This window comes from Cucurbita maxima, unplaced genomic scaffold (assembly GCF_002738345.1).
Source record: "Cucurbita maxima cultivar Rimu unplaced genomic scaffold, Cmax_1.0 Cma_Scf00013, whole genome shotgun sequence".
Lineage (NCBI taxonomy): Eukaryota > Viridiplantae > Streptophyta > Magnoliopsida > Cucurbitales > Cucurbitaceae > Cucurbita > Cucurbita maxima.
In genome coordinates, this window is record NW_019272029.1 from 2,878,579 (window position 1) to 2,899,122 (window position 20,544).

Consider the following 20,544-nt stretch of genomic DNA (forward strand, 5'->3'; position numbering starts at 1 on the left):
TATATAATTATTTATTTACGTATATAATATATTTTATTTCTTTGGAATGTAATTTTTTAAAAAGTTCTAAATTTTACTTTTATTAAAAAAAATTATTGGAATCGAAAATATGTAGGATTTATTATTTAATAAGAGTGGTTCAGGTTAAAAAAATTTATAATCGAAACAATTTAGTTATGTCTAAAAATGTTTTAACTCAACCTACGAACATCCTTAATAAAAAAAAATCAGCTTTTTAAAAACAAAACCGACAAATAAAATCTTTGATGATCATTTAGTTTTTTTTTTTTTAAATAAAGTTTATAAACACTATTTATACATCAAAAATTCAATGTTTGATCATCCATTTTCTATTATGATTTTAAAAAACCCTTCCAAAATTTAATATATATGTGTGTTTATTAAAAAAAAAATTGAATAAATTAAGAATTTAATAATTCAGAAAATTTCAACAGCCAACTACCCACAAACTCATGTCCTCGAAATTTTAAATTATTAAATATTTCAATATCTTGAAATAAAAATGCTCATGCCACCCATATTCTCAAAATCTCAAATTTCCTTCCAATAAATAAATAAAATATATATATATATATATAGATATGAACTAAAAAAAATTATTTTGATGTCTTATTTGTATTCCTATTCTAAATATAACATCCATGTTTTGAGTAGGAAACTTGACTGGGTAGTGAGGATGGTGAGGAGGTAGTTGGATTCGGTCAAGTATACGAGAGCTTCGGTGTCGGGGAAGGGGTGTCGGGGAAGGGGACGTACTCAAATCATGGATGTTATTTCTCTTTATTGGACATGCCAATTGAATAGCGAAAGAGGTAACTAAATTGTTAGGAATCAACGATCTTCACAATGATATGATATTATCCACTTTGAAGATCCATTTATTAGATATGCCAACTGGATAGCGGAAGAGGTGACTAAGCTGTTAGGAATCAAAGATCTCCACAATGATATGATATTATCCACTTTGAACATAAGCTCTCGTGACTTTAATTTTGATTTCTCTAAAAGACCTCATACCAATGAAGATAGTATTTGGTATTTATAAACTCAGGATCTTCCCTTTAATTAGTCAATGTGTGACTCATTCTTTGCAACACATTCTTTGTTTCTGGTCGAATGACAAATTCATCGAGCATACCAAGATGTTCGTACCATAGAGCCAACGGAACCCATGAACTTGACCACGTGCAGGTTTCACAGGCTGATAGATGATATGGCTGATATGCTCCCATTGCTGCTATCTCAGAGTCCCTTGCTTGCACCATCCATGGATCTCTGGTTGATATTGGCCGATCCAACAATTATGTACTCATCATCAACTGCAGTAGATGTTTTAACTCCATTGTTTCAATATAAAAACATGCTCAGAAAACAAAAGGAACTCGTAGTTATGCAGTTAAAAAACTTCTGTGTTCCACGTGACACTTATCTTTTCCTGATACTTACTGTCTGCTTCCTTGGTAAATCATCTAGCGTGGTGTTTCAACAATGAAGGCATATTATTTCAGTACGTAGATGATCAGGAATAAAGATTAAGCCATGCGCCTTGGAAGTTAATGTTAATCAAACTACACAAATCTGAGATATATGAACATTGCTTACCAATCTATCATATGGGGTAACATAACCTCTCGCAGCTTTACTTTTGGTTTCCGTATACACACGATTCTTCCCCTCAAACAAAGTACACTATCTTATGATTCCTCTTCTCTTGAGCACATTGCTAGCCCAATAAAACTCTATCACGAATCTTCACTCTGACCACACGTTTGAGGCTCACATATTTGAGAATGCTTTTAACATGTCTAAGTTAAGATAAGAGCAAGATTTTGATATCAGAGACAGGAGCAAAGAAACTCCACAATGGTATGATTTATCCATTTTGCTGACCTTATTTTTAGTTTCTCCAAAAGGTCTTGCACCGATAGAAATAGTGTCCCTTACTCATGTGCATGATCTTCCCCTCAATTAGCCCGTGGACTCCAAGAATCCTAATAACTTTCAATTTCTTCATCATGGGTGGCCATCAAACCATCTTTTTTAGTAAACCGTCTGATGTTCTGTGATCCCACACAAGCATAAAAACTCTGATACCATCACTTACTTTCTTCTCAAGCAGTTCACCAAGCATAATGTCTCCTCCAGGCTTTGGCCTTCTTGAGTCCATTACCAAGGCAATTTCTGTATAAACAGATCATCCTGTGATGTAAATCAGGTGTTTAGCATTTTGTATCGCATCAAAAATATTTCCCAACATTTGGGGGAGCAAAATCTTTTCCTCCAGAAAGAGGTATTGTAGGAATAAAATTATCAGGAATATGAGCATCTTGATACAAAGAGACCTTCCAACCTTGTCACACAGCTAGTTCAACATCTCATCACAAAAGCAACATGTTAGGCAGAGGAAAACATTCGTAGTTGTTTCCGAACAGAATTCAAGCGGTTCTAATTTTCCTATTTGTCCCAAACTCAGCTCCATCCACAGATCAGAAAACTCCATCGAAATCACATTCAAACACACAAAGAAAGAACCACATACAGCGCCGAAAACAAATTACATACACATAAGAATCCAGCAGTTTTGCAGGAAACATAATGTCACGAACGTAAATCAGCAACACAATACAAACAATACAAATCAGTACAAAAATAGAGGAAACAAAGCGATGAAATAACACAGATACGAACTTGTAGGTGAAATCGGAGGTCCGGGAGCAAAGAATGAAGATCAAATCAAATCAGATCAGATCCAAACCTTTACAGCTGGGATTAAATATGAAGATTCAGATTGAAAAAGAGATGATTGGAATGTGTCAATTAGAGACGAGAGAGACCCGAACGATCCGCGAAAGCAGCTCAAATAAAAACTCCTCAAACTCCCCCCGCGAGGAGACGGTGAACAACTGGACCGCCAACGCCACTTGATTTATTTTTTAAAAAATATATTTTTCCCTTTTAATTTTCTCTTTAAAATTTAAAAATAATATTTTTTTTCTATATGAATTTTTTTTATTGGTTTTAATTGATTGCTAGCTCTTTTAATAAATATTTTTGACAATTATTTAAATAAATAATATAAAGTAATGTTATAATTTATATTATAATAACAAAATCTTGATCTAATTTATATTCAAATATAATATAAATTTTAAGAGAAATATATATTTATATAAATCAAAATTTTAAATAAATAGCTCTATAAATTTATGCTCTATAATAATTGTATAGCAGAGCTCGGTTTTCTCATTCCAAGTGGTTTTTTCTAACTAGCTACAACACGTATTATTGCTTGAAAAGAACTACAAGAAAAATTCTCTTAGAATGAAATCATATCGAGAATACAGGACATACTCATCTTAGAGCTTCTACCCTCCTCTAGAGATGAGTTTTTATATCTCGAGAGGTGAATTTAAGGACTACCCGTCATATGACGAGCAGTTTAACAGTTTCCTCTAGAAATGAGTTTTTGTATCTCGAGAAGTGAATTGAGGGGGTACCCATCATATGACAAACAGTCTAACAGTCTCCTCTAGAGATGAGTTTTTTATATCTCGAGAAGTAAATTTAAGGGCTACCCATCATTGACGAGCAGTCTTATTATAGTCTCCTCTAGAGATGAGTTTTTATATCTCAAGAGGTGAATATAAGAGCTACCCATCATATAACGAGCAATTTGACAGTCTCCTATAGAGATGTTTTGTATATCTCGAGAGGTGAATTTAAGGGCTACCAATTGTGCGACGAGCAGTTTAACAGTTTTCTCTAGAGATGAGGTTTTACATCTCAAGAGGTGAATATAAGGGCTACCCATCATATAACGAGCAATTTAACAGTCTCCTCTATAGATGAGTTTTTATGTCTCGAGAGGTGAATCTAAGGGCTGCCCATCATACGACTGCTCTCTGTAGATGAGTTTTTATATCTTGATAGGTGAATCTAAGAGCTACCCATCATACGACGAGCAGTCTTACAGTCTCCTCTATAGATGAGTTTTTATATCTCAAGAGGTGAATACAAGGACTACCCATCACATGACGAGCAGTCTGGCAGTCTCCTACAAAGATGAGTTTTTATATCTCGATAGGTGAAACGAGGTGCTACCCATCGTCAACAACATTTGTCTCGTCTAGGCCGTACTGAACCAAAAGCAACAGGAATCGAAGAAACAAAAAGAAAGACAGAAGGAAAGGAAAAGAAAAGTCCTCATTTTGTAAACAAAGAAGTGAGTGTTTTCTACAATACAATTCTTCTGCTACTGCAAAGTGAGAAGAAATCGAACTTTCAGATTAGAATGATTTCATGGTATGAATACAAATTTAAATGATTTCATGAACTTCATCCACAAACAATTATGAAGCCAAAGTAGTTTGATTCTCACCAACAACTCAATGTGACTGTCTTCAGAAAATATTGGCTTCCAATATTTGTGGACCAGTTTTGTACAGCCTTGATAAACCAGAAGCATATCTGCAGAAATCGCAATGGAAAAAAGTTAACCGAAAAAACTCGAGCAACACTGGAAAATATCGTTGCTGAAACTACAATTTCGATTACCCAAAAATCAAGAGGATTAGAGCTACAAGCAACAAAAAGTACTGATAGCATTGGTGCTTGGATTTACGTTTCACATCACACCCTGCAGGGATGTACTTGGGGTTAACGTATCCGAATTGTGGTCGGATTAGGAGAATGAAGCCGAGGAGGAAGCCTGAAAGGAAGCCTCCGATGTGAGCGGAATTGTCGACGTGAGGTATGAATCCGACTGCCAGGTTTAAGGCAATGATGAGAATCAAAGACATCATGGCTGCACACTGAGTTTCATTGACAAAACAAGTCATTATAAGTTCATAAATCTTCAATAGTTCAATGGAAACAAATGAAGGGTTTTGTTTGTTTTTGGTACCTTATTTGAATATATTGTCCAGTTTGTTATGAGCTCTGAAAGCAAAGCTCCCAAAAGCCCAAAAAGTGCCCCTGATGCACCCACTGATATGGTTGTTTCAGCTGGATTGATACTCAAACATGACAGTAAACTCCCACCAAACCCAGAAAGCACATACAAGCATCCTATTCTCACTGCCAAAACCAAAAACAAACACCAAATGTCGTCAAGATTCGATACATACCACATTACGAGTCTATTTGGAATGGCTTTTCAAGCACTTAAAATGTCATTCCAAACCGATCTTATGGGCTTACAATATCCAAATTCTTGTTCGAGACGAACTCCTATGAAGAGAAGGCTGATCATATTTGCAAGCAAATGAATGACTCCAGCATGAAGCCACATACAGGTCAGCAAGCGCCATCCTTCCCCACGTTCCACTACTGCTTCTCTATCTAAAGCCCCATATCGTTTCAAACTGCAACACCATTTTCCAAAACGCAGAAGAAAAAAACAAATCAAACCAATAATTTCCCCTGTTTTTGCCCTAATTCTGCAGAATCCAGGAGAAAAAATTCCAGAAATCATGTTTTTTCTTGATGGGTCATCAGATTTCATCCAAATTCAGCAAACCCATATACTAATTTCCCCTAATTTAACGAATAATTATTCAATTAGACCAAGCCCTAATGAACACAGTTTCCGAAATTCTCATAGAATCGCAAGCCCTAATGAAATACTCATTGTTCTAATCCATCGAGTAATTTCTGTAGCTAGAAAGAGGGTTTTGATTCTTACGTCATGATTGAAGGGCCCAGAAGAGGGTTCTCTGAAAATGGTTGAAAGGAGTAGCGGTCGAGCTCCGGGTAAAAGAGGCAGCGGTTGCCGCCTGTGGTGGCGGGGCAGTTATTTTCATACAATGTGAAAACAAACAAGGCGATATCGGCTACAAAAATGAGAGGTACGAGAAATGGGAACCAGGGCTTGGGCGGCGGAGGATAATAGCTCGGTGGCGGCGGCATGGAGAGGGGCTTTCGAACCCCATAGGACATGGACTCGATGTCATCCCGCGGCAGTTTCTTCCCCATTGCACGGTGGTGGTGGTGGTGGTGGCGGCGGGAAAGGAGTGCACAATAGCGTCGGCAACGGCGGATGCTATTGTGCACCAGTTGTTAGAGTAAGAAAGAACGGAGAAATAACCAAAGAATGGCAAAGAACAATTCTAGCTATGATGGTCGTTAAGTTAGGTACTTCTTCCCGCTAATAGGAAATGAAAGATGACCAAAATACCCCTTCTCATTTTACTACCACAAATGGAAATGATTAAATATAAATAGCATTTTCAAATTTTCCTTTTTTTATTTTTTATTATTATTTTCAAACCCATTTTTTTCCCTATTTTAATAATAAACCGAAACCATAATATCTGAGTAAATTCTTATTTTTAGTTTAAATGGTTAAATTCTTTTAAAAATTTAGAAATTAAAATAAACATTTTCAAAATAAAAAAATAAAATAGTTATTTTTTAAATGGGCATATCTAAAGTCGTAAATAAAATATAAAAGTAGCTATTTAATTTCAAATTATATATTTAATAAATTTTATAAAATTAGGAAAGTAATTAAAAATTATTTATGGCTTGAAACACAATCTCGTATGTGTTTATATTAAAAAAAAAGTTACATGTATTTTTATTTATACATTATCTCTCTTAATTTTTTAAAATATTTTAAAAAAATATTTAAGAATATTAATGTCATTTTTATGAATAATTTTTAAATAGAAATAAATTTACGAATATTTGAAAGCTTATTTTTTAAAACATTTTTTAAAATTTAAAAGTATTTAATTTAAATTAGGGTATTTTTAATAACTTAATTAGGTGAAAATGATCTAATTCAAATATGATTAAAAAAATCAACCAATTATTTTTTTAAAAAATAATGAAATAATTAAAAGAAAAGAAAAGAAAAAGTATCTGACATTCGTCTCCGAAATGAAGCGAGGGTTTTAGGCAGCCATCCGCCAAAATCGTATTCAGAAGCGAGAACTGTAAGAACGAACGAGCCGTAGACTCCGAGGGCTCGACGAAGCAATCGCAATGGGTTGGATTGGCGACACCGTCGGCTCCATTAAATCTATTCAGATCCGTCAGCTCCTTACTCAGGCCGTCAGTCTTGGTGCGTATGCTCTTTCGGTCTCTTAACTATTGCCTTTATTAACCCATTTTCGTGCTCGATCTGTGTCCTGCGATCGAGAATTGTTTGTATTTGGTTGCTCAACTCTGGTAGTCTCACAGACCCTGTTTTTGTTTATTGCAAACAAATTCAGGAAATTATGTAATTTCTTCGTTTGAATTGTTTCCATACCCTTCTTGTTTTCAAGTGGATTCTGCATATTTCAGCATCATGCTGAAATGTTCTTGCAATTCTTTGTTAGTCCGAATATTCAGTCCAAACCCATTTAGTAGAGTTCTTTCCCTTTCAGGTTTGATCGTGACATCTGCTCTTATAATCTGGAAGGGATTGATGTGCATCACTGGCAGTGAGTCCCCTGTTGTTGTCGTCTTGTCTGGAAGCATGGAACCTGGATTCAAGAGGGTAAGTAATCATATTAGTTTTGATAATCCACGAGGATTTTTTTGAGGAGAATCACTCCATATAATCAAGATTCATTATATAGAAAGTGGAGGGATTGGGGCATAGGTATCTTTCTCTCTCAAAAGAAAACGGAGGAAAATAAAGGATTTTTGTAGAAAGAGGGAGTGGAATTAGGGAAGAGGTCACAGTATTTGGAGAAAGTTTTTATGATCAGTGGTAAACCATTGGAGTGAAGATTCCTTCCTCCCTTTCTCCCGTTTTTTGAGTTCTAATAGTTGTTGGGTGGAGGATATAATAGTCGACTTTTGGATAGTAATTAATGTCATATTTATTGAATGTGAGATCCCACGTCGGTTGGAGACAGGAACTAAGCATTCCTTGTAAGGGTGTGGAAACTTCTCCCTAGCAGATGTGTTTTAAAACCTTGAGAGGAAACCCGAAAGGGAAAGCCCAAAGAGGACAATATTTGATAGCGGTGGGTTTGGGCCGTTACAAATGGTATCAGAGCCAGACATCGGGCGGTGTGCCAACGAGGACGTTGGGCCCTCAAGGGGGGTGGATTGTGAGATCCAACGTCGGTTGGAGAGCGGAACAAAACACTCCTTATAAGGGTGTGAAAACCTCTCCCTATCAAACGCGTTTTAAAACCTTGAGAGGAAGCCCAGAAGGGGAAGTCCAAGGAGGATAATATCTCCCTATCGATTGGCGATTTCTTTCCCTTTCTAAAGAGTAGTTTGATAAATTCTGAAAGGCTGAGAATTCTTTGGCAATTAGGGATTTTGCTTGGAGAGAAATAAAAGGGTTTATTGTCGACTGTTTACTGATGGATTGGGGATTTTAAGCTGCATTTTGTACAGCTTTGTGTGGGGATTACGAGTCTTGTGTATAGGATGATACTTATTACTTACCCCACATGTTCTCTTTAACATTATCCTTTCTCATCTGTCTCATGTAATCAGAGCAATGTATACTGTTGTTCAGGGTGATATTTTGTTCTTGCACATGAGCAAGGATCCTATTCGTACTGGGGAGATCGTCGTTTTTAATGTTGACGTAAGTATTTGGTGGCTATCGAGCTTGAAATTCATTATTTTTAGCTTTCACCTCTGGCTACTAGGCTTTCCAACGCTGGATTTTCTTATGCAATCAGAAGGCATATGAAGTTCTATTGAACTGATGTGTTCTTTTGTTGTCTTTCTTGTTCAGGGCCGCGAAATTCCAATCGTCCATCGTGTAATTAAGGTGAATTCAGTATACTGATCATTTGATCAAATCTTAATCTCCTTTGAAACTAGAGTTACCATTTTATTCAAGAATGAATCATCTATTCCACCACTTGCCACACTCTCCAAAAGTGTGCACTTTGAGTTCTTGAAGGCAAATTTTAGTTCTTGAAAACAGAATGTGCTAGTTTTGGTGTTTCTTTAAATGTAGTATCAGAAAAGTCATGCTGTGGGTTTCTGATCTAAGAATCTTATAAGTGCTAACCAAATTAATCGGAGTTCTTCATTTTTGCAGGTTCACGAACGTCAGGATAGCGGAGAAGTCGATGTACTTACTAAAGGTGCCAGCTTGTAGGACATTATATAGAACAAATTGTTGTGAATTTGAATAGTTGTTCTTAGAAACCTCTGTGATTAGGAATAGTTTTTTCAACTGATATCATGATTCATTTGCTGCACTCCTATAACACTTACCTTTGTGGCATCAGGAGATAACAACTATGGTGATGACAGACTCTTGTATGCACAAGGTCAGCAATGGCTTCAACGGCATCACATCATGGGCAGAGCTGTTGGGTAAGAATTTTGCACACCTTTTATTTTCTGCTCTTTAACTGCTTAAAAATTGGAATGCATTCCAAGCAGATCCCACATTGGTTAGGGAATAACGGATGTGTTTTAAAACCTTGAGAGGAAACCCCTGAAGGGAAAGCTTAAAGAGGACAATATCTACTAGCGGTGGGCTTGGGCTGTTACAACTGATATCAAAGCCAGACATCGGGCGGTGTGCCAGTGAGGACGCTGGGTCCCCAAGGAAAGTGGACTGTAAAATCTCACCTTGGTTGGAGAGGGGAACAAAGCATTCCTTACCGGGACGTGTAAACATCTCCCTAGCCGATGTGTTTAAAACCATGAGAGAAAACTCTTGAAGGGAAAACCAAAAGAGAACAATATCTGTTAGCTGTGGGCTTGGGCTTGGGCTGTTATAATACACTTTTAATTTTAGTTTCGTGAGGAAGAAGTTATGACTAATCTGTATGCGGGTGTCTTTTTTAGCTTCAAAAGTGTATGATAAGCTTTCCATGTGGCTTGTGATATGTTCTTTTCTATGTTCTTGTGGCTATGCTTATAAATTCTTTTTTTGTTCAAAAAAATGTGTGCTGGTTGACTAAGAAAACAAATCTCTTCATGACTGATCCTCAGGTTCTTACCATACGTCGGATGGGTGACTATAATCATGACTGAGAAGCCAATTATCAAGGTTAGCAAATATTTTCACCCTCCCACTGTCAATTCGTTTTTACATTCCCCTTTCAGTAAAAAAGTTATACGTGTTTCTTGCAGTATATTCTCATTGGTGCATTGGGATTGCTTGTGATAACATCCAATGATTGAGAGACAAGTATTGACAATTACCAGAGGAGTTGATGAGAATCAATGCCAACAAACAAACTAGCTTATTATCTTGGTTTTCACATTCTCTTGTAGGAAGAACCCCCAAATTCCATATAATATAAACTCACATCAGATTGATTGCCTTTCTATTTTCCTTTGAGTCAAACTAGCAGCATTTACAGAGTGAAAAAATCGACTTAAAGAAGCGTCCCGAGGCCTATTGCAAGGTCACGCTTGAGCTCCTAGATCTATGGTTTCCAAGACTAAAATAATCAATCGAGACAAATAATTAAAACGACCCTTGTCTACTCTATCAAAAGATGGGTTACTGTTATAACTGATAAGCAGGCCTGTCTCCCTCTCGTATAACAATGGAAAAACCTTCTTGTTCGCTCTTTCGCCTCAAATCGTTTGTCAACATAAACATGCTACTCAAGATCATTAACAAAAAGTCCAATTTCTGAACTGGAATGAACCAAAAGCGACCTGCATGAACCGATTTTTATACTTCAATTTTTTTTCACTAATTTGGAATGATGTAATTAGATAGAGATAGTTTCAAGTCAAAAGTGAAGGATTGAATCAAAGACATATAAAATAAAATAATAAGTACTATCTTTATCCACTTAATGATTTTTGTATGGTCGTGTGTGTGTGTGTGTGTGTGTGTGTGTGTGTGATGCTTATTCTGCTGAAAGCTAATGGCTAATGTGGCTCTTGGCTTTCTGCAGAACTCCCTTCAAAACTACAGCAATTCTTTGGCTCATGTGCTGTTCCAGAAACATTTGCCTCACCCTCTCGTATCCTTTCTTTCCGACAGTCAGCCTTCTCTCGACATCCGTCGCTAACTTCACGATGTTCTGTGCCAGTGGAGTTACGCCTTCTTTGCCTGCAGGATGCAGCAAACCTGTCGTCCCGTTCACTACGATCTCCATTGTTCCTCCAGCAGCCGTGCCCTTGACGTACATGTTATGTATTGGACAATGCAAGAGAATTCATCAGATATGTAGAGGGGATAATGAGATTTCTAAGTATAGTATTCTTTGAAACGCCATTGCATCAGAAATGTACGAGGTAGACAACTTACCAGCACGGGCAGCTGAAACGCCATTGCTTCAATCGTTATCCTTCCAAAGCATTCTCCCCTACTCTACACACATATGGTGAATAGCAGCTTTGAAGACTAAAAAAAATATCAAATCGGATGGGTTTTACAGACCTAGTATGCAAATATAAATCAAAATCCAGATATCACACTAAATAGATATTGTCCTCTTTAGGCTTTCCCTTTCAGATTTTTCATTTCGAGCCTTTCCTCATGATTTTTAACAAGTGTTCGCGAGGTTTCCACGCTCTTGTAAGGAATGCTACATTCCTCTCTCCAACCGATCTAGGATCTCACACATAAATTATACTATGTCTAGAGATTTAATCGAATGACAATACACTTGTGAAACCAATTATAGTCTAGACCTAATATGCAAATATAAATCAAAATCCAAATATTATAGTATAACAGCACAAGGCCATCGCTAACAAATATTGTCCTCTTTAGGCTTTTCCTTTCCGGTTTTTCCTCAAGGTTTTTAAGATGCGTTTGTTAAGGAGGGGTTTCTACACCCTTACAAGGAATGTTTCGTTCCTCTCTCCAACCGATGTGAGATCTCACATAAATTATACTATATGACTAGAGATCTAATCGAATGACAATAGACTTCGTGAAACCAATTATAGTCCAGTCCTGACTACTATTCCATTGATAAGCGAAGGTTTAGAACTGTAGAAATATGAAACAAAAAAAACAAAAAAAACAAAAAAAAACTAAAATGAGGAGAAACTAGGCGAAGGAAGGTTTAGACTACTGTTCCATAATACGAAACAAAAAAAAAAAAAACTCTTGCAACAAAGCTAACATTTTATGCAATAGGGAAGGTCATTGCAACAAAGCTAAAATGAGGAGAAAGATAGAAGAGGGAAACAACCCGTTGCACTAATGATCGCATAGGCAAAACCGTGATTAACCATCTAGTCAAGGAAAGACGAGCAAATGGAACTAGCAGGAACGAAAACAAAGAATTTCGCATACTTTCTCAAACGCAAATGGGTGCATTTTAAACAGTTATAGTACCTGAGAGTTTTGAACAAGAACATCAATGGAAGCTAGATAAGGAGTCACAGACAGGGTTTTGTTGACGAAATGGACACGATCCTGGATTTTGTTCTCATTTACAAAGTTACGCAGTTCTGTCTCAAACTTTGTTTGAGCACTCATGTCACTGCCAACTACCACTGCGTGTATCCTTGGTACCTGCAGCTTTTTATCTTGGATCATTTGCAGGCTCTGATGAAAGGCTCGGAGAAATAAATCCTGACCTTTCCCACGTGAAACGCCTGGAATCACATCGATCACATGTCGCAATACAATTCACATTAATACACTTCATTGAAAATTAAGTCAAATAAAAATCAAATTAGTAAACAAAATACAAAACTGCATTATTTCATAGAAAGGGCCGAACAAGGCATCATTCCATTTCATTATTGGAGCTAGAGGAAATAAGGTTCTCGAGACGCAACAAATTAGTCAACAAAGAGCATCCCAAATACAGGAGAGAGTCGCATTATTCGAAAAAAAAATTATTTTTAAATGAGACAATAAAACTTCGTATGATTTTTCCCACCTTTTTAAATATCGTAGAATTAAACTTCATTCAAACATGATATCAATAGTTCTTTTCTTACTCGCCGAATTTCTATACTCAGAAAACATTCAATTGTAGACAATATCGATAGAAGACATTTATGATCAGGAATATGAGCTTACTGTTTATAATTGCAAACAATATATCTTCATTCCGAACTCCAACGGACTCCCGAATATGCTCTCGAAGAACCCTCTTGGCCACATTATTTTCAGCCACTTCCATAAGGTCTTTACTATTTCCAAGATGCACGACATAAGTTTCAGGCATTTTAATCCTGGAAAACATAAGGAGAACAAACTTCAGATTATGACCAAAGGTTCTAGGAGAGTATTCACAGTGCATCGCGAAATGATCAATATATTTAAATTTGAACAATACAAAACGCACAACATGAGGGGAAAAGAAGAAGATCATCCGAGATCTAAATTATAATTAGCACTCGATTTTTAAACAAAAGCATATGCCTCTATACCTCCCCAAGCTAGCTTATGATTATACTTAGTAAAAAGAATCGGCTATATACGTAGGAAAATTGTCGTCGTAACTGAAATCATACCCTAATCGTTCTCGTGTTCTGTTTTTCCAGTATTCTGCAGTTGTATGTGAATCAATCATGGCACCTGCAACAAAAGGAAGGTGCTTCACATACTCAACCTTGAAATAGTTCCCTCGCATCTCATGAATCCACCACAGAACCTTGGGAAGAACACGGGGAACATTCTCCTTGAGGACAGCATCCAACCATTTCCCAGCAACAGCGGTATTTAGAACAACCAAATCAGCTTTTAGAGCAGTTTCAACAGCTTCTTGTCCCTTAGCATCTAACACCTTACGAACGAAAATATGCTATCAACTTAAGAACAAGTAGAATTCGCTACTTAGTCTGCTAATTTAACCTCAGTAGCTAGAATATAAATAAATGGATCATTACTTATGGTCTAATGGAAGCCAAAACAATATAATTGAGCATAATTTTCAGTCCTGTAATTTTGAAACACATCAAGTATTTAATCACATACGAAGAATTACACTAATCAAAGAGTTCCCAAAGTGCAGATAATTTAAAAGATCAATGTAACCTGGACTCCTCGATCTAACATCTTGCGCTCCAAACTGTATGCTACTTCATCGGGCTCCAATGGCTTTTGATTAGTGATCCAAACAACTTCAGTACCGACGCCTCTCAACAAAAATGCAAGCTCCATGAGTAGTAGAGGCCCACCTGTAGCCAAACTAAGAGCTCTTGGTCAAATTTCTAAAAGAAATTACTTCCAACGGCAATGGCTAGGTGGTTTATCAAGAAAATAGGATTCCAATAATACCAGAAAGGGATAGCTCATGTGAGACCAAGAGGACAAGCTTCGATTTCATGAAATCAAGAGGATTCGGATTCGGATCTTTTCTCTCAATCTGGGAGGAGCGAATCTGTGAATCGATACCATTTTCTTCCACAAATCGTCTATTCACATTGCCGCTACAAGAATCGAACGTAGTCCTCATGAAGAAAACCATTGCGGTGGAAATGGAAACCAGTGCTAAGATCATCAATGGCCATCTCATCTTCGCCATTGTAAGAGTTAAAAAGGGACGTTTCATCATTCGTATCGTAGGTGGTTGATGGAGAAGGTGGGAATTCAACGATTCAACACGCATAAGCTAATCGCAATTCAGCAAAGCCCTCGATTCACTTAACAAATTTGCTTAAGGGCGTGGGAAGATGGAGTGAACAATCGAAGATCTTGCAGGAGGGGAAAGAACCCCATAAATTCAACCAAGTAATATGACAATCTGGAGAATTGAGAAACAAGAAATCCGAGAAAATTCAAGAACTAGAAGGAAGATACCTCAAGCCTCCACTCTGTGACGAGAGTGCAGTAAAGAGAGATTAGTTTGAGCGGAAGAAGAAAGGAAAATCCACAAGAAATTAGTTTAAAATTTGATAAAATTGAATTCTTAAGATTAAAATTTATTAAACTTTATTGGTCAAAATTGATTTTACTGCTAAAGTTAAATTAGTCCCCATTGCCCTCTTGATCTTCCCACAAGAACGTATACGTCCACGGGATGGGGTGGCGATAAGAAGCCTTCACTAAACATCCCCCACGGGATGGGGTGGCGATGAGAAGCCTTCACTATAACCATCTCAGCAAAATTCTCTACTTTATTTTTGTGAGGATTAGGACGTGATTCCAATTAATTTAAGTATTATATATATAATATGTGTTGAAAATATATTTATATTAAGCGTGATGGTGACAGGGCAAGGAATTCGATGGAAACAGGGACGAGTATAGGAAATATAATCTTGTCCCCGACCCTATTTATCTAAAGAATAAAAACTGTTCCTCACTGTCTCCTCCATTACCCGTTTAGGACGAAGTCGTGCAAGTAAAATAAATCGATTTCCAACAAAATCTGGACTTCTTAAACTATAAATTTGCCCATATACCCTTATATACATGTATGTTTAAATTTGTTCTCCTGTGATGAACAAGAGCAGAGTTTCAAACTACAAAATCATGCAACATATTTGAGCTGGTTAGCCTGCATTGATGATGCCTTTCTGGTTCCAAACATGGCAAATCTTGTGCCTCAAGCTCCACTGAACCAACCATTCTGTTGGTACTACTCCCAAACATCCCAAATTCATCACCTTCACAATGCTTCAACTCCAGCGCAAGTGAGACGTCTCCTCCGACCGAGAAGTTAGTCGACTTAATCATGTCGTCGGTAGAACACGAGCGGTAGAGGACTTGCTCGTGCAACTCGTCCCCTCCTCTATCTTCAGAGAATAGTGAATTGTTCCATGATGCTTTGGATGCATTTTCTGGTGAGGATTTGATGTCGGAGTCTCCGAATTCTTCTTTGTACATCTCCTCAACCATCGGTTTCCATAGCCGAACACGCGCGTTTATAAACCAGTTTGCAACCTAAATGAAACAAAAACGAGATGTATAAGAATATATACACATATGCCGTTCGAATCCACAAGCAGATGGTTGAGTTTAGAGGCCGAAATATCGAGATTTTGGTTTGAGGATTAAAGACATTACTTGGTTTCTGGTCAGGCCAGTTTGTCTTGATAGCTTAAGCTTCTCCGAATCCTTGGGATATCTATGGACAATAGCCAAAAACAAATGTAAACAATGGCTAATCCAGATGTTGACAATATGTAATGAGGAGTTTAGAGGGCATACGGATGGAGGAAGTGTTCGAACAGCCAAGCGCGAAGAATCGACACGGAGCTTTCAGGAAGCCCTCGTTGAGGCCTCCAACTATGTGGCGTGACACCGAGCTGTTGAAGTGCCCTCTGTTGCCTGAGGTGCTGGTCGACAAAGCGGAGACGGGGAATGCCTTCTTGAACAAAATGGGAAGCATCTTGCTCCCCCAATGTTCTCCTGGTGACCTCAATCTGTGCATTGATTGCATCTTGCATGCGTCGAAAGTGACACGAAATAGTCTGGTGTGCAAGTGCGGTGTAGAACTCTGCAGCCCCCCGGCCTGTTACCATGTCGAAAGACAACGACAATAATTGCAAATGTTCGTAATATTGCTTGTATCTTCGATCCACCTGCAAAACGTTCGACATAGACATAGATATCAAACCGTTTGAGAAACTAGTTGGATTGGATAACAATCCTCAACAGCAAATAGAAGAATAATAGGAACTTCTACAATATCAGCAAGTTTTCATAGGAACAATTTGAGCTAGAACAAAGCATCTAACATAAACAAATTGAGCTAGAACACATCAAGAAGCTGTTGCCTTACCTCACCCAACAAGGACAAAAGCTTTGAGTTTTTGTTCTTCAAATCCTGTCGTTCGGTAGGCGATAAATCACCCAATGAATTCACGATCGACAACTCCCTCGAACCGGAACATATCTCCCCATTCACATCATTACATCCCCCATCATTTTCTCTACAGAAATCAACACCCAACCCACTGGAACCTTTGAGTTTCCTAGACTTCAGCTCTTTCAAAGCTTCCCGGATGCTAACCATTTCGTCGAGCACCTGCTGTGCAGCTTTGACGTATACCAAATTCAACGTCGAATTCCCAGATCCCGCTGCTATATGCATACCATTATAAGGTTTTGGATTTGGCCTCTTCTCGAAGATTGAAGGAGATGCATTGATGAATGGAGAAGCCATAGCAGGGGTTTGATATTGGTGAGGAAATGAAGACATAGAAACAACAGAGGGTGAGTGTGTGGAAAGGCTAAGTGAAACACCCTGACATTGAAAATTTGGATTATCTAAAATTCCCACTACTGGTGGAATGAAAATCATTTCACCATTACTTCTATCTCCCACAGATTCAACATAGTTTGAAGAAACCCCAGAAAAAACCTCTGAATAATCTCTGCAAGAAGGGTCCTGATTCTTCATGAACATCATCAAATTCCCAGAACAGAGTGGCTGTTCTTGGGAAGAACAACCAAGTTTCTGGTCATCACCTAACATGGAGTCTCTTTGATTGCTTAAACCAGGAAACAAACAGTTCTTAATCTACCAAAAAACACAAATCAACTCACAGAGAGATCAAACAAAACCCAGTTCAGAAAGAGTTCGTATGAAGAATCTGGATCAAAGAATCAAAAGAATCAAAGATGAAGAACAAAGAAGATGCTGATTATTACCCTGGAACCCCAATGATGCGATCGTAGTGGGAGGCATGAGAAAGACCCAAATTCCCAAAATGGAGACCAACACAAATCCCAAGAGATTCACAAGACGCCATTAAATATAATGAATCAATAATCACAAAGGCCCTAAAGAAGAAGGAACACAGATTCTTCGCTTCCTCATAATTGGAACAACGACACCAACACCAACTCGACAAGAAAGCAATAAATTATTAAAAAACATTAAAGAACGAGAAGCGCAGCACCAACAACTTTGAAATATTTTATAAGGATTAAAAGTCATCGTCAATCCCAATCATTCAATGCCTTCTCTCACGTGTGGAAAAAGCTACATAGAGAAAGAAGAAGAAGAAGAAGGAGATGGTGGGTGGTTGCTTAAAAGGATTCTTGAAACCCTAACCACCAGTTGATGAACCTAAAACCCATTGCTTAATCCTTCTTTTGAAGCATAAATTTGACACCAAACCCTCTCTGTTTCGTTTGTTTATATGTAACAACTTGAAGCACCCACCGTCTCATCCACCCACCGTCGTTAGCTGCTAAAGGATCTTCACCAACTAGAACAATCCACCGCCGAAACGCTTGAACGAGCATCGCCTGAAGAAATGTGTCGCCAACATGACTGCCAATTGATCCTCTGAACTTCCTCGTCGCCACATTGCGCGCGACGTCGAAAGTCCCCAAGCTAATGCCGCACATCATCCATTTGGTATGGTGTAGTATTAAAATTTTAATTTTTAAAAATTAACTCTATATATAAATTTGATTTTGAAATATATTAATTTATTATGATTTTTTTTAATTTACAAATTTTTAATAAAGATTATATTTTATATTAGAAAATAAAAATTTTAAAATAACTATTTTTCCCGTTTTTCAAATTCTAGATAATGTTCTATATTACAATTTAAAAAAAAAACAATTATTTTTCGACTAAAATTTATAATATTTCGACACCCTCAAATAAGATTGTGGGATAGAATAAAATTAAATTAATTTATTACAAAAATCATATTATTTTTTAAATTTTTTATTTTTTTAAAAAAATTAGCAATTATATATTTAAGGCGCATTTTAAAAATGGATAATAGGATAACTCTAACATGCCCCTTAACCCACTAATCCAAGAGTCCGGCTAAATTGGGCCAACAACCCGAGAATATTTGAAGTTTTTTTTTTTTAATATTTAATCAAACATTTTATAATTAATTAAATTGGAATAGAGTTTAGAGTGTTGAGTGGTTGGATTGTCGTGTTTTTTTTTATTATTTAACTATTTAATCAAAATCAATGTTATATTAATAATTAAAATCTCATAAAATTTAAATATCAAATATTAATTTTTTTTAGGTAGGATTGGGTTGTAATGTTATTTCAGGATTTTGACGTTTGATCCAACTAAAAAAATGTCAACCCGACATTCTGATCGACTTTCACTTTTATAAGAATTTAACCTAATTATCGGGTTAAAGAAATACACTTCATTATTATTCTAATTTCAACAAAAAATAAATAAATAAATAAATAAATAATTTTATTGATATGTAGTCCAAAATTTTGTATTTTTAATTATTACTATTGATAAAAATAATTTTGAAGCTAATCTTAATTCTTACCAAGTCATGGATGGTATAGATTACCCATTTCAAACGGTTCATTGTCAGATCTTATCCATTACGTGTCTCGGATTGAAAATAATATAAATTAATAATTTATTTTGTATTAATTAAATTTATTTATTATACAACAAAAGTAGTTTATATGTAAAAATAAAAATAATAATATAAAATAAAGTTGTGCTTAAGTTTTTTTATAGAGTAAAAATAATGTAAATTAATAATTTATTTTGTATTAATTAAATTTATTTGTATTATTATACAACAAAAGTAGTTTATATGTAAAAATCAAAATAATAATATAAAATAAAGTTGTGCTTAAGTTTTTTTATAGAGTAAAAATAATGTAAATTAATAATTTATTTTGTATTAATTAAATTTATTTGTATTATTATACAACAAAAGTAGTTTATATGTAAAAATCAAAATAATAATATAAAATAAAGTTGTGCTTAAGTTTTTTTATAGAGTAAAAATAATGTAAATTAATAATTTATTTTGTATTAATTAAATTTATTTGTATTATTATACAACAAAAGTAGTTTATATGTAAAAATAAAAATAATAATATAAAATAAAGTTGTGCTTAAGTTTTTTTATAGAGTAAAAATAATGTAAATTAATAATTTATTTTGTATTAATTAAATTTATTTGTATTATTATACAACAAAAGTAGTTTATATGTAAAAATAAAAATAATAATATAAAATAAAGTTGTGCTTAAGTTTTTTTATAGAGTAAAAATAATGTAAATTAATAATTTATTTTGTATTAATTAACTTTATTTAAAATGATAAAAAAAAATGTGTTTTATTCCCTAAGCTATTTTTGAATGGATGAAATGAATTTGAAGAGAAAATCTTTAATGTGTGGTTGCCAAATTTACTATAAGATATTAATTATTTTGGGGCCAAACCACTTTGTGACATCTTGATCGGACCCACTCGACAATAATATATCTTCGATATATGAGAATTTGAACCTTACGTATGTCATATTACTAATTTGGTTGAGTTGAATTGGGATATTTTTTTAGACTCAACTCGGGAATTTTTCAACTCGAACAATTCTTATTAAATGAAGAACTCAACCCAACCAATATAAAACTATTTAGGTTTTGCTTAATCACAATTATTTTTTAAAATGTTTACTGAATCCACCCCACCTAAATAGGGTGAAAGTTATCTTATTTATAATCACTAGCAAATATGATATATATGGCAAACTATAATTATCTTTAACAATTTTGTATATCAATCACATACTGTTCAAGATTATGACTGAAGAACTTGACCAAGGACTATCCAACCAGGTTATTACTCAATTCTACTCTTATACCTTACCTTTAAAAATATTTGACATTTATAACTAATGTTAACTAATGCATTGTGACTAAGAATATTTAATATATTTAAGTCGAATATAACTAGTATGCTAGATAAATAGATT

At 35.6% G+C, this 20,544-nt stretch overlaps 4 protein-coding genes and 1 long non-coding RNA gene across 6 annotated transcripts; 1 reads left to right on the plus strand and 4 right to left on the minus strand.

The window, feature by feature from the left end:
• Positions 1-921: 921 nt before the first annotated feature.
• LOC111488155 lies at positions 922-2,909 on the minus strand. Its single transcript, XR_002719171.1, has 3 exons — positions 2,777-2,909; positions 1,624-2,220; positions 922-1,340 (listed from the first exon to the last, which is right to left on the minus strand). It is a non-coding gene; the product is annotated as an uncharacterized LOC111488155 (long non-coding RNA).
• Positions 2,910-4,218: 1,309 nt separating this feature from the next.
• On the minus strand, positions 4,219-6,083 carry LOC111488148 (RHOMBOID-like protein 5). The gene is made up of 5 exons (XM_023135808.1): positions 5,705-6,083; positions 5,221-5,384; positions 4,925-5,097; positions 4,576-4,832; positions 4,219-4,488 (listed from the first exon to the last, which is right to left on the minus strand). The coding sequence occupies exons 1-5, from the start codon at positions 5,992-5,994 to the stop codon at positions 4,422-4,424; spliced, it is 951 nt and encodes a 316-aa protein (XP_022991576.1). The 5' UTR covers positions 5,995-6,083; the 3' UTR covers positions 4,219-4,421.
• An 811-nt stretch (positions 6,084-6,894) lies between these two features.
• Positions 6,895-10,276, plus strand: LOC111488158 (signal peptidase complex catalytic subunit SEC11A-like). The gene is made up of 8 exons (XM_023135820.1): positions 6,895-7,087; positions 7,395-7,507; positions 8,489-8,560; positions 8,714-8,749; positions 9,026-9,071; positions 9,219-9,306; positions 9,934-9,991; positions 10,075-10,276. Exons 1-8 carry the CDS (start codon positions 7,009-7,011, stop codon positions 10,123-10,125), a joined length of 543 nt encoding a protein of 180 aa, XP_022991588.1. The 5' UTR covers positions 6,895-7,008; the 3' UTR covers positions 10,126-10,276.
• On the minus strand, positions 10,219-14,680 carry LOC111488157. 2 transcript variants are annotated; one of them, XM_023135818.1, is made up of 8 exons: positions 14,153-14,680; positions 13,910-14,052; positions 13,387-13,658; positions 12,950-13,104; positions 12,254-12,516; positions 11,213-11,275; positions 10,852-11,081; positions 10,219-10,488 (listed from the first exon to the last, which is right to left on the minus strand). In XM_023135818.1, exons 1-8 carry the CDS (start codon positions 14,481-14,483, stop codon positions 10,431-10,433), a joined length of 1,515 nt encoding a protein of 504 aa, XP_022991586.1. In that variant the 5' UTR covers positions 14,484-14,680; the 3' UTR covers positions 10,219-10,430. The 2 variants fall into 2 exon arrangements, with proteins under 2 accessions (XP_022991586.1, XP_022991587.1); XM_023135819.1 differs by lacking the exon at positions 10,219-10,488 and having other exon boundaries at positions 10,743-11,081; positions 14,153-14,678.
• A 578-nt stretch (positions 14,681-15,258) lies between these two features.
• LOC111488232 (BEL1-like homeodomain protein 7) lies at positions 15,259-18,178 on the minus strand. Its single transcript, XM_023135923.1, has 4 exons — positions 16,602-18,178; positions 16,028-16,401; positions 15,884-15,944; positions 15,259-15,760 (listed from the first exon to the last, which is right to left on the minus strand). Exons 1-4 carry the CDS (start codon positions 17,295-17,297, stop codon positions 15,335-15,337), a joined length of 1,557 nt encoding a protein of 518 aa, XP_022991691.1. The 5' UTR covers positions 17,298-18,178; the 3' UTR covers positions 15,259-15,334.
• Between the last annotated feature and the right edge of the window lie 2,366 nt (positions 18,179-20,544).